The sequence below is a fragment of the Oncorhynchus nerka genome, linkage group LG13 (assembly GCF_034236695.1).
Source record: "Oncorhynchus nerka isolate Pitt River linkage group LG13, Oner_Uvic_2.0, whole genome shotgun sequence".
Lineage (NCBI taxonomy): Eukaryota > Metazoa > Chordata > Actinopteri > Salmoniformes > Salmonidae > Oncorhynchus > Oncorhynchus nerka.
Genome location: NC_088408.1, coordinates 84,435,774 through 84,449,314, shown reverse-complemented (window position 1 = coordinate 84,449,314; position 13,541 = coordinate 84,435,774). Strand labels below are relative to the sequence as shown.

Genomic DNA, 13,541 nt, shown 5'->3' with positions numbered 1-13,541 from the left:
TTCTCACGAAAATGTCTGTAGTATCCAAACGGTTTGGCCTACAATGTGTGTAAAATGTTTCCTGATCTTTCTTATACTGTATCTCACTCAGATATAGGACAGTCACTTCAGAACAAACTTCCTTTAGATTTTTTGGGGGGACTATCTTGTTCCATGTAGTGAATCTGTTAATAGCAGTGATGCCAAATTCAATGTTTCATCAAATAAACCCCTTAAGGGGTCTTACATTTCAATATCAAATAGCTAAATGATCCCTGCTATGGCCATCTTAAAACAATTCCGTACATTACTTTAGTAGAACCCCCTTTTTATTATTTCAAATCCAAAGTGCTGGAGTACAGAGCCAAAACAACATCAAATGTGTCACTGTCCCAATACTTTTGGAGCTCACTGTATTTAGTTCATATTTAGTTAAGTATATATTTAGTTCAGAATGAGGGCTTCAAAATAAATATTGTTATTCAAATTACTCTGCTAACTCTCTGACTTCTCGTTCTTGTGTGTGTGTGGTGTGTGTGTTTGTGTGTGTGTCAGGGGTGTATGCGTTGGACAGCATCATGCAGAGTTGGTTCACCCTCTTCACCCCGACTGAGGCCACCAGCATCGTGGCCACCACCGTCATGTCCAACACCACCATCGTCCGGCTGCACCTGGACTGTCACCAGCAGGAGAACCTGGCCTCCTCCGCCCGGACCCTGGCCCTGCAGTGTGCCATGAAGGACCCCCAGAACTGTGCCCTCTCCGCCCTCACGCTCTGCGAGAAGGACCACATAGCCTTCGAGACGGCCTACCAGATCGTTCTGGACGCGGCCGCCACGGGGATGAGCTACACACAGCTGTTCACGATAGCCAGGTACATGGAGCACAGGGGGTACCCTATGAGGGCGTACAAGCTAGCCACGCTAGCCATGGCTCATCTAAGCCTCAGCTACAACCAGGATACCCACCCAGCCATCAACGACGTGCTGTGGGCCTGCGCTCTGAGTCACTCGCTGGGAAAGAACGAGCTGGCCGCCGTCATCCCCCTGGTGGTGAAGAGTGTGAAGTGTGCCACGGTGCTGTCGGATATTTTGCGGCGGTGCACACTGACCACACCGGGGCTGGTGTCCGCACTGCACAGCCGCAGGAACTCTGGGAAGCTGATGTCACTGGACAAAGCTCCTCTCAGGCAGCTGCTGGATGCTACCATCGGGGCCTACATCAACACCACGCACTCTCGCCTCACGCACATCAGCCCACGCCACTACAGCGAGTTCATAGAGTTCCTGGTGAAGACCCGGGAGACGTTCCTCATGGCCCAAGATGGACACATCCAGTTCACACAGTTCATAGACAACCTCAAACAGATCTATAAGGGAAAGAAGAAACTCATGATGCTGGTGAGGGAGAGGTTCGGCTGACCAGGGTCGGCCCCTAGGGACAGGTTCGGCTGACCAGGGTCGGCTCCTAGGGACAGGTTCGGCTGACCAGGGTCGGCCCCTAGGGACAGGTTCGGCTGACCAGGGTCGGCCCCTAGGGACAGGTTCGGCTGACCAGAGTCGGCCCCTAGGGATAGGTTCGGCTGACCAGGGTCGGCTCCTAGGGACAGGTTCGGCTGACCAGGGTCGGCCCCTAGGGAGAGGTTCGGCTGACCAGGGTCGGCCCCTAGGGACAGGTTCGGCTGACCAGGGTCGGCCCCTAGGGACAGGTTCGGCTGACCAGGGTCGGCCCCTAGGGAGAGGTTCGGCTGACCAGGGTCGGCCCCTAGGGAGAGGTTCGGCTGACCAGGGTCGGCCCCTAGGGAGAGGTTCGGCTGACCAGGGTCGGCCCCTAGGGAGAGGTTCGGCTGACCAGGGTCGGCCCCGAGTGAGAGGTTCGGCTGACCAGGGTCGGCCCCGAGGGGGAGGTTCGGCTGACCAGGGTCGGCCCCGAGGGGGAGGTTCGGCTGACCAGGGTCGGCCCCGAGGGGGAGGTTCGGCTGACCAGGGTCGGCCCCGAGGGGGAGGTTCGGCTGACCAGGGTCGGCCCCGAGGGAGAGGTTCGGCTGACCAGGGTCGGCCCCTAGGGAGAGGTTCGGCTGACCAGGGTCGGCCCCTAGGGAGAGGTTCGGCTGACCAGGGTCGGCCCCTAGGGAGAGGTTCGGCTGACCAGGGTCGGCCCCTAGGGAGAGGTTCGGCTGACCAGGGTCGGCCCCTAGGGAGAGGTTCGGCTGACCAGGGTCGGCCCCTAGGGAGAGGTTCGGCTGACCAGGGTCGGCCCCTAGGGTCGGCCCCTAGAGAGGTTCGGCTGACCAGGGTCGGCCCCTAGGGAGAGGTTCGGCTGACCAGGGTCGGCCCCGAGTGAGAGGTTCGGCTGACCAGGGTCGGCCCGGAGGGGGAGGTTCGGCTGACCAGGGTCGGCCCCGAGGGGGAGGTTCGGCTGACCAGGGTCGGCCCCGAGGGGGAGGTTCGGCTGACCAGGGTCGGCCCCGAGGGGGAGGTTCGGCTGACCAGGGTCGGCCCCGAGGGGGAGGTTCGGCTGACCAGGGTCGGACCCGAGGGGGAGGTTCGGCTGACCAGGGTCGGCCCCTAGTACTTTTATATTAACTTGAGTCTGCCTTTTGAACTTCTTTGGACTTAAACATGGACAAGTAAAGAGTTGGAGGACAAAGCAAAAGAAGAAGGAAAAAACTATTTCCAGAGCCACACAGTATTATCATTCTTGCTGTTATTGGTATAAACATTATTACTATTATTATTATTACTGTGTACAGTACTATGTGTGTTTTATTTTCAGAAGAGGAAATGTCACGTTGTGAATGTTGCGTGTGTTTTTCCATGTGTGTGCGAGAGGAAAAAGCAGATAACAGAAACGTTTATTATTATTAGCATCCCCCTGTTTTATATCTTGGTTTTATACTGAGTATATGTCAAGTGGCTTAAAGTCCCTTGTGCAAAAGCGCTTGTGTAAAAACGCATTGGCGTAGAGACACTATGGCTTTAAAACCACACAGACCTGACTATTGGGAGCACTGCACAGCTCGGCTCCATGAGAAAACCACGATTTAGTATTTCTGTTGACTCGTCACTTGTGTTTTCTCTGTGTCATAGGTATTAGTTAGATTCTAGTTTTGGAAAAATAGTTTTAACAGACTGGTGTTGTTTCAGATGCAGTAATCATAACTATCTGTGCTAGATTAAGGACAACAATACAGGACTACAATAATGACACATAAGATGAGGATATGGAGTATTATCAAGAGTACCAACATTTGATGTATTATGCCAGAAATATCCCACACTGTAACAACAAATCATGTTTACAGTAAAGTTTAGAGTAATGTACCGTTAAACAAAAGTTTCTTTGGAATTCATGGTAACCTTTTTTACAGTAACTTACTAGTAACTAACTGGCTGCCAGTAAGTTACCGTAAAAACAACAGGATATATATATATGTTTTTTACAGTGCACATTGTACTTAAAACCAACAAACCTGTAATTGTGGGTTAGTTACTGGTTCAAGTCTTAGGACTTGACAACACTAGCCTTCACAAGACTAGCCGGGTTACCTGACTGTTTATGTATTCACAAGACTAACCTTCACAAGACTAGCCGGGTTACCTGACTGTTTATGTATTCACAAGACTAACCTTCACAAGACTAGCCGGGTTACCTGACTGTTTATGTATTCACAAGACTAACCTTCACAAGACTAGCCGGGTTACCTGACTGTTTATGTATTCACAAGACTAACCTTCACAAGACTAGCCGGGTTACCTGACTGTTTATGTATTCACAAGACTAACCTTCACAAGACTAGCCGGGTTACCTGACTGTTTATGTATTCACAAGACTAACCTTCACAAGACTAGCCGGGTTACCTGACTGTTTCTGTATTCACAAGACTAACCTTCACAAGACTAGCCTGGGTTACCTGACTGTTTATGTATTCACAAGACTAACCTTCACAAGACTAGCCGGGTTACCTGACTGTTTATGTATTCACAAGACTAACCTTCACAAGACTAGCCGGGTTTCCTGACTGTTTATGTATTCACAAGACTAACCTTCACAAGACTAACCTGGTGACCTGGCTGTTTCTGTATTCACAAGACTAACCTGGTGACCTGGCTGTTTCTGTATTCACAAGACTAACCTTCACAAGACTAGCCGGGTTACCTGACTGTTTATGTATTCACAAGACTAACCTTCACAAGACTAGCCGGGTTACCTGACTGTTTATGTATTCACAAGACTAACCTTCACAAGACTAGCCGGGTTACCTGACTGTTTATGTATTCACAAGACTAACCTTCACAAGACTAGCCGGGTTACCTGACTGTTTCTGTATTCACAAGACTAACCTTCACAAGACTAGCCTGGGTTACCTGACTGTTTATGTATTCACAAGACTAACCTTCACAAGACTAGCCGGGTTACCTGACTGTTTATGTATTCACAAGACTAACCTTCACAAGACTAGCCGGGTTACCTGACTGTTTATGTATTCACAAGACTAACCTTCACAAGACTAGCCGGGTTACCTGACTGTTTATGTATTCACAAGACTAACCTTCACAAGACTAGCCGGGTTACCTGACTGTTTATGTATTCACAAGACTAACCTTCACAAGACTAGCCGGGTTACCTGACTGTTTCTGTATTCACAAGACTAACCTTCACAAGACTAGCCTGGGTTACCTGACTGTTTATGTATTCACAAGACTAACCTTCACAAGACTAGCCGGGTTACCTGACTGTTTATGTATTCACAAGACTAACCTTCACAAGACTAGCCGGGTTACCTGACTGTTTATGTATTCACAAGACTAACCTTCACAAGACTAGCCGGGTTACCTGACTGTTTATGTATTCACAAGACTAACCTTCACAAGACTAACCTGGTGACCTGGCTGTTTCTGTATTCACAAGACTAACCTTCACAAGACTAGCCGGGTTACCTGACTGTTTATGTATTCACAAAACTAACCTGATGACCTGGCTGTTTATGTATTCACAAGACTAACCTTCACAAGACTAACCTGGTGACCTGGCTGTTTCTGTATTCACAAGACTAACCTTCACAAGGCTAGCCGGGTTACCTGACTGTTTATGTATTCACAAAACTAACCTGGTGACCTGGCTGTTTATGTGTTCACAAGAATACAGGCTGGGTAACTAATTACAGTGCCAAAGTTACCAGGGTTCTAGTTGTACAGATGTAGGATCTTAATTGGATCACCTGCAATACAGGAAATGTTTTACTTGTATTTTGATGTTTAAAGTGGTTTAATTTCCACTTTTCCACAATTTCTGACTTGATTTTTCCTTATGAAAAATGTATCAACCCCTACAAAAATGTAAATTTATTTTATACACAGTTCAAATGTCCTGTTGCTGCAGGATTATTTTCTTGCTGTAGCAAACAGGCTCAAATTAGGATCACACATCTGTAGAATCGGTGAGTGTAGCTACTTCTGTGCATGTGGAACCATAGGATAATTAGAATTCCATTATAATACAGTTTTAATAGGCCTATTCTGTGTTTAACCTTCAGCAACTGTCAAAAGACGTTCTCAGGGATTTCTCTAAAACTAACAGGAAGAAGGACAGGAAGGTACAGGAAACAATGATACGAGCAAGCATGTATTGTACTGTGTATGGAGGATTCAAACGTATATGTTAACTAATTTATACAGAGTATTCTATGTAATGTGAAATACTTGAAGCCGCTGTAGCTTGCTCTTTTTCTCTTAGTGTTTTTTTCTTTCAATTTCATTTTTTTTTACCACAGAACACATCACATTGGCCTTGCTAATGGAGGGTTACTGTAGGCTCACAAGGGTAGTTTCAGTACTAAGACATTGGTTCAGATTATTGAACTGCTATCAACAGTTTGATTTGGTGTCTATTCAAGGTATTGGAGCACAGTGAAAATATTATCTTGTTCTCTCAAGTGTTACATAACACAATGAACAGATTTACGTATTTGACTGATGTACAGTATTCCATTGAAATGTCATATGATAACCCGAGCATTGATTTTTCATTACGTGGCATCATAACATTGATCAGCTGTTGAGAAATGACCAACATCCAGTTGTGTATAACTCTGGTCCTCGAAGGCCACGGGGTCTGCTGGTTCTCTTCCTTATCTGGTCATCCCAGACTTTAGAGTTATATCTGGCTAATCAGTGGTGTGAAAGCTAGGTCAGTCGGTGATACTAACTGATCTATTAAAACCAGCAGGGCTGTCACCCTTCAGGACAAGAGTTGTTCTGAACACGCCATAGACCAGACCAGTGTGTGTGTCTTCCTGTACGAGGTCCGGCTATTGTACTAATAACTTGTCTTGTTTCTTTATTTTTCTGGTTTTTGTTGAAATGCTTTCTCTTTTGTTCTTTAAAGAATAAACAGCCTTCTCTCTTGCCTTGTTTTGAAGTAACCAAACAGGAGTTCTAACAACCAAACACGTTCCAAGAAGTGAAAGCCAAGCCACCTTGGTCCCAGCTTTAGTGTCCTTAATTAGTAACTGAATGGCTCTGTAAACACTGTGCTTTTAACGAAGCATTTCCTCGTGTGTTTGGTGGAAAACTTTGTCCTGTGTGTCTCGTCCTCTAATGAATGGATTTCCTCTTTCTCTCTAGCTGTTTCTTTTCTTCTGTTCGTGTAGGAAATGGAATCTTCTGTTTTCACACTTTATTTATTATAATGATCCATGTATACATGGTGTATACATGCTTATGAAATTAAGATTTGGTTCACCGATATCAATTTATTTATGTAACTAAAATCACTGTTTTATAATCTTTTTTTTGTTTGTTTTAATTAAAGTTCGTTTTTTTAAAGGTACATTTTGGGCTCCTTGGTTTTGTATTCGTGTGGTTACAGTACATCTCATTCTGATACGCAAGGTTGCTCGAAAGGATGGTCGGCATAGAAACAGACCAGCGAGTGCAGCTCAATCAGGAAAATCACTAAGAATCACTCACTGGATCCAGTTGTTCTGTATGCAGTTTTCAACTCTATCACAATAGTATTCAATGACATCCATAGTTTGTGAATCAAATCTGGACCAGTCTATACCACACACCTGTTTACAGGTATGTAGCATGGACAATGTTGCCACAGCATCCCCAATTTCCCACAGTGTTGAGAGAACATTGTTTATTAGTTAGTGTGTGTGTTTGGGGATTTGGGAACAGGTGGTACTTCCAGACAGACTCCTGACAGCCGTGGGGTCCCCAGACTCCCGTCACTCATTAAATATTGACACAAACACTGAAACTGTCTGTGTGTGAACAGTAATAAGGCACCAACACACAGAGGTGGGTACAGCAACACAGCAGCACAAGCTATGTGTGTGTGTGTGTGTGTGTGTGTGTGTGTGTGTGTGTGTGTGTGTGTGTGTGTGTGTGTGTGTGTGTGTGTGTGTGTGTGTGTGTGTGTGTGTAACCAGTGCATTCGGAAAGTATTCAGACCGCTTCCCTTTTTCCACATTGGTACGATACAGCCTTATTCTAAAATGGATTAAGTCATTTTTCCCCTCATCAATAATGACAAAGCAGAAACAGTTTAAGTATTCAGACCTATTACTCAGTGTTGTTGAAGCACCTTTAGTAGCGATTACAGCCTTGAGTCTTCTTGGGTATGATGCTGCAAGCTTGGCACACCTGTATTTGGGGAGTTACTACAATTCTCTGCAGATCCTCTCAAGTTCTATTAGGTTGGATGGGGAGCGTCGCTGCACAACTATTTTCAGATCTCTACAGAGATGTTTGATAGGGTTCATGTCTGGGCTCTGGCTGGGCCACTCAAGGACATTCAGAGACTTTGGCCGATGCCACTCCTTCGGTGTCTTGGCTGTGTGTTTAGAGTCGTTTTCCTGTTGGAAGGTGAACCTTCACCCCAGTCTGAGGTCCTGAGTGCTCTGGAGCAAGTTTTCATCCAGGATCTCTCTGTACTCTGCTCCGTTCCCCTTTCCCTTGATCCTGACTAGTCTCCCAGTCCCCGCCCGCTGAAAAACAGCCCCAAATAATGATGCTGCCACCACCATGCTTGGGATGGTATTGGCCAGGTGATGAGCGGTGCCTGGTTTCCTGCAGATGTGACTCTTGGCATTCAGGCCAAAGAGTGCAATCTTAGTTTCATCAGACCAGAGAATTTTGTTTCTCATGGTCTGAGAGTCCTTTTAGGTACCTTTTTTGGCAAACTCCAAGTGGGCTGTCATGTGCCTTTTACTGAGGAGTGGCTTCTGTCTGGCCACTACCATAAAGGTCTGATTAGTAGAGTGCTGCAGAGATGGTTGTCCTTCTGGAAGGTTCTCCCATCTCCACAGAGGAACTCTGGAGCTCTGTCAAAGTGACCATCGGGTTCTTGGTCACCTCCCTGACCAAGGCCCTTCTCCCTTGATTGCTCAGTTTGGCTGGGCGGCCAGCTCTAGGAAGAGTCGTGGTGGTTCCAAACTTCTTCCCATTTAAGAATGATGGAGGCCACTGTGTTCTTGGGGGCCTTCAATGCTGCAGAAATGTTTTGGTACCCTTCCCCAGATCTGTGTCTCGACACCATCCTGTCTCGGAGCTCTACGGACAATTCCTTCAACCTCATTGCTTGGTTTTTGCTCTGATATGTACTGTCAACTGTGGGACCTTTCCAAATCATGTCCTATTAATTGAATTTAACACAGATGGACTCCAATCAAGTTGTAGAAACATCTCAAGGATGATCAATTGAAACAGGATGCACATGAACTCAATTTCGAGTCTCATAGCAAAGGGTCTGAATACTTATGTAAATAAGGTACATTTCTAAAAAACTGTTTGCGCTTTGTAATTATGGGGTATTGTGTGTAGATTGAATCGATTTTAGAATAAAGTTGTAACGTAACAATGTGGAAAAGGTGAAGGGGTCTGAATACTTTGTAGGCCTACTCTGTGTGTGTGTGTGTGTGTGTGTGTGTTGGTACTGTAATTAGGTTAATTTGTTGGCAGTGCACATGGATACTCAGAATGTATATCTTCCTGATGAAAATAACATTGTCACGTATACTCTCTCCCTGGCGCTCTAGGTCACCAGGCTGCTCATTATTACGCACACCTGTCACCATCATTACACGCACCAGCGCCTAACCAGACTCACCTGGACTCCACCAACTCCTTGATTACCTTCCCTATATATGTCACTCCCTTTAGGTCTGTCCCCAGGCATTGTTTCCTTTTCAGTGTTTCATGTCTGTGCATTGCTCGTGTTTTTTGTTTTGTCCATATTAGTTTGTTAAATGATTCACTCCCTGAACGTGCTTCCCGACTCCCAGTGTACACTTTACAAACATCAATCAAAGAGAAGTTAGACCGGTCCATTTGTTGTGTTGTCTTGATGCATGTAACATTGACAGTGTTGAGAGAAAATGGATTGTCGGTCAGCTGTGTTCTTGTGTCTGTGTCTATGTCCATGTGTGTATGTGGTACTGACCATAGCATAGGACCCTGTTCAGTAACAGGTGTTAATGACGTCCCTACAGTACGGCAGCCTGAACAGACTGGTCTCACTGTATACCTCTAATGACATTGTGCCAAAAGCCCTTTTCATCCCCATCACCATCAACTCACACGTCTCTCTCTCACTCACTCACTCACTCACTCACTCACTCACTCACTCACTCTCTCACTCTCTCACACTCATTCATCCGCCAAATCACTTTCAGATATCACCCTAATCCTACATGTCTAGTGGGGAGAACCATTAGTTCTACACTAGAAACATTTTGCAGAGACAGACATACCTAATGCATCTTGTCACAAGTGTCAGGGTGAAATCAAGGATACTACATTAGAATGGGAAAAGGTATATGGTGAGTCTTGATGCATGTCTTTGAGTCTATCCTCTCTGGAAATGAGTGGCCCCTTGTACAATGACTGTATATATGAAGACCTGTTAACCGGGGGACTCCGAAAGAGGTGTCGATGGTTTCAAAGTGGCATCAGTTTTTCATGGTCCTTTGAGGCAGATTTAAACCAGGAACCTACCCAAGGACAGCATACAACAACCTATGAAAAGCAAGTGTGCATGCTCACTAGGGCTACTCCGCAGCAGTGCGTAGTGTTCTGATCACCACTGGGATCTCCTCCTCTTCTCTGGCTGTTTAAATTTGATAGACCTTTATATTAGGTCGGGATCTTTATGGCACAAGAGAATAGTTACCTAGTCATTGTACTAATCTAAACCACCATACATGAGGAGAGATCATAGGCCTCTTCGTGATATGCTAGCGAGCAGTGCTGCAGTTTGGTCACCAGTGGGACTGTCTTCTTTCTCCTCTTCTATGGCTGTTACAGTTTGATCTTCTCCTCTCCCCTCCAACGGCCCCAGGGCGTCTGATTAAATGCTAATTAAAGCCGTTAGCCGTGCTATCACTGGCGCTAACTCCTCTCCCTGTCATGGAGATTAATGCCCCTCGTTCATCATTCCACCTCTTCGACCCGGGGTACCTGCCCACAAAACCCGATCAAGACATCCGCTCCCCACTCTCCACTCCCCTCCCGCCACCTGCCTCACGGAGATCGAGGAGGGTTTTGAAAATTTAATTTGAAAATTGCCCTCAATTACATTTGCAGAGAGCGACCACTTGCTAGAGCGCTCTCTCTGGTTGAGTGGGAAGGGGCGAGACGGGTCAGTGAGCGCGATGAGCGATAAGGGGACATTAATAAAAGCGAGAAGTTAATTTCAAGCCGAAGGGGGGACTTCAGGGCGGGAGCAACTCTCATTATTTAACTCCAGCTTTATATAAAGGACTTTATTTAAGGGTACCAAATGAATATGTCCTCCAGGACAGAGAGTTAAAGCGCATGACACAGTGAGAAAGTTGTCCATAAGTTATACCCAATGGAAACACAACAGACTCATCTTTTCATTAATTTGACAAATAAACCTTTTAAAAAGCCAGGATAACATTTAGAGGCCTATAAACTTGACAGAACAATGTTACACTTAGCATTTATTTTTAGACTTTTACAATCATTGGGTCACAAAGGTCAAACCTGTTCCATTAGAGCTAGTCAGAATGGTTATGCATAGTAACAGGGCAACCAAGTGCAGTTTCAACATCCCCAGGATGGTCATTTTGACAAGAGGAAATCGTGTTAAATGGAAAGGGATAAATAGAGTAAAAACACTCTTCTCAATGCCTTTCTGCCACTTGGCCCTACCAGTCCTACTGTTCACAGTAAAGAATGTTTAAAGAAAATTTATAGAAGTTACGCTGTGTTCAGTTATTGACTAGATGGATTTTCATTAGAAAATGTGTTCTTTCTCAAACAACGTGTGTTTTCAAACAATGTGATACATACGCTGAGTTGCAGAGGTGATATCTAGAACCTAAAAGTGTTCTTCGGCTGTCCCCATAGGATAACCCTTTGAAGAACCCTTTTGGTTCTAGGTAAATCCCCTTTGGGTTCCATGTAGAACCCTTTCCACAGAGGGTTCTATATGGAACCAAAAGGGTTTTCTATGGGGACAGCCGAAGAACCCATTTGGAACCATTTTTTCGTAATAGTGTAGGTAAGAGAAGTCAGACTTTTTACATGTATTCAGGGTATGGTGATTGGCCAAAGGCATGATAAATAACACAGTGGAAAATACGCTGAGTAGTATGGTGATTGGCCAAAGGCATGATAAATAACACAGTGGAAAATACGCTGAGTAGTATGGTGATTGGCCACAGGCATGATAAATAACACAGTGAATAATACACTGAGTATACCCAACATGAAGAACACCTTCCTAATATTGAGTTGCACCCCATTTGCCCTCAGAACAGCCTCAAATCGTCAGGCCAAGGACTTACAAGGTGTTGAAAGCTTTCCACAGAGATGCTGGCCCGTGTTGAATCCAATGCTTCCCAAAGTTGTGTCCTTTGGGTGGTGGATGTCCTTTTGGTGTCGGACCACTCTAGATACACATGGGAACTGTTGAGCGTGAAAAACCCAGCAGTGTTGCAGTTCTTGCCACAAACTGGTGCGCCTGGACCCTCCTACCCAGTGGTGGAAAAAGTACCCAATTGTCATACTTGAGTAAAAAAGTAAAAGTAAAAGTCACCCAGTAAAATACTACTTGAGTAAAAGTCTAAAACGATTTGGTTTTAAATATACTTAAGTGTCAAAAGTAAATGTAACTGCTAAAATATACTTAAGTATCAAAAGTAAAAGTATAAATCATTTCAAATTCCTTATATTAAGCGGCACCAGATGGCAACATGATCTTGTTTACTTTTATATACGGATAGCCAGGGGAACACTCCAACATCTTTACAAACAAATCATGTGTTAATAAGTGAGTCTGCCAGATCAGAGTCAGTAAGGATGACCAGGGGAACACTCCAACATCTTTACAAACAAAGCATGTGTTAATAAGTGAGTCTGCCAGATCAGAGTCAGTAAGGATGACCAGGGGAACACTCCAACATCTTTACAAACAAAGCATGTGTTAATAAGTTAGTCCGCCAGATCAGAGTCAGTAAGGATGACCAGGGGAACACTCCAACATCTTTACAAACAAAGCATGTGTTAATAAGTGAGTCCGCCAGATCAGAGTCAGTAAGGATGACCAGGGGAACACTCCAACATCTTTACAAACAAAGCATGTGTTAATAAGTGAGTCTGCCAGATCAGAGTCAGTAAGGATGACCAGGGGAACACTCCAACATCTTTACAAACAAAGCATGTGTTAATAAGTGAGTCCGCCAGATCAGAGTCAGTAAGGATGACCAGGGGAACACTCCAACATCTTTACAAACAAAGCATTTGTGTTAATAAGTGAGTCTGCCAGATCAGAGTCAGTAAGGATGACCAGGGGAACACTCCAACATCTTTACAAACAAAGCATGTGTTAATAAGTGAGTCCGCCAGATCAGAGTCAGTAAGGATGACCAGGGGAACACTCCAACATCTTTACAAACAAAGCATGTGTTAATAAGTGAGTCCGCCAGATCAGAGTCAGTAAGGATGACCAGGGGAACACTCCAACATCTTTACAAACAAAGCATGTGTTAATAAGTGAGTCCGCCAGATCAGAGTCAGTAAGGATGACCAGGGAAACACTCCAACATCTTTACAAACAAAGCATTTGTGTTAATAAGTGAGTCCGCCAGATCAGAGTCCGTAAGGATGACCAGGGGAACACTCCAACATCTTTACAAACAAAGCATTTGTGTTAATAAGTGAGTCCGCCAGATCAGAGTCCGTAAGGATGACCAGGGATGTTCTCTTGATAAGTGAGTGAATTTGACAATTTTCCCGTCCTGTTAAGCATTCAAATGTAAATAGTGCTCCCTGCTCTATCTATTGCTGTTCACTGGACCATATGATCACTTGGCTACATAGCTGATGCCTGCTGGACTGTTCATTTATCACGGTAGTCCATTTTGTTAATTTTTTTGTTTATCTGTCTCACCCAGTATAACCAGCACGTCCAGAGATGCAACCTCTCTTATCGTCACTCAGTGCCTGGGCTTACCTCCACTGTACCCACACCACACCATACCCCTGTCTGCATATTATGCCCTGAATCTATTCTACCACACCCAGAAA

At 45.1% G+C, this 13,541-nt stretch overlaps 1 protein-coding gene across 1 annotated transcript in view; it reads left to right on the top strand.

The window, feature by feature from the left end:
• Positions 1 to 2,217, top strand: part of LOC115140282 (zinc finger SWIM domain-containing protein 6-like) — a 72,585-nt gene extending 70,368 nt beyond the window's left edge. The window contains exon 14 of the mRNA XM_065026778.1: positions 535 to 2,217. Coding sequence (XP_064882850.1) covers positions 535 to 1,400 — 866 coding nt within the window. The 3' untranslated portion in view covers positions 1,401 to 2,217. The remainder of the gene's footprint in view (positions 1 to 534) is intronic.
• Positions 2,218 to 13,541: the final 11,324 nt, after the last annotated feature.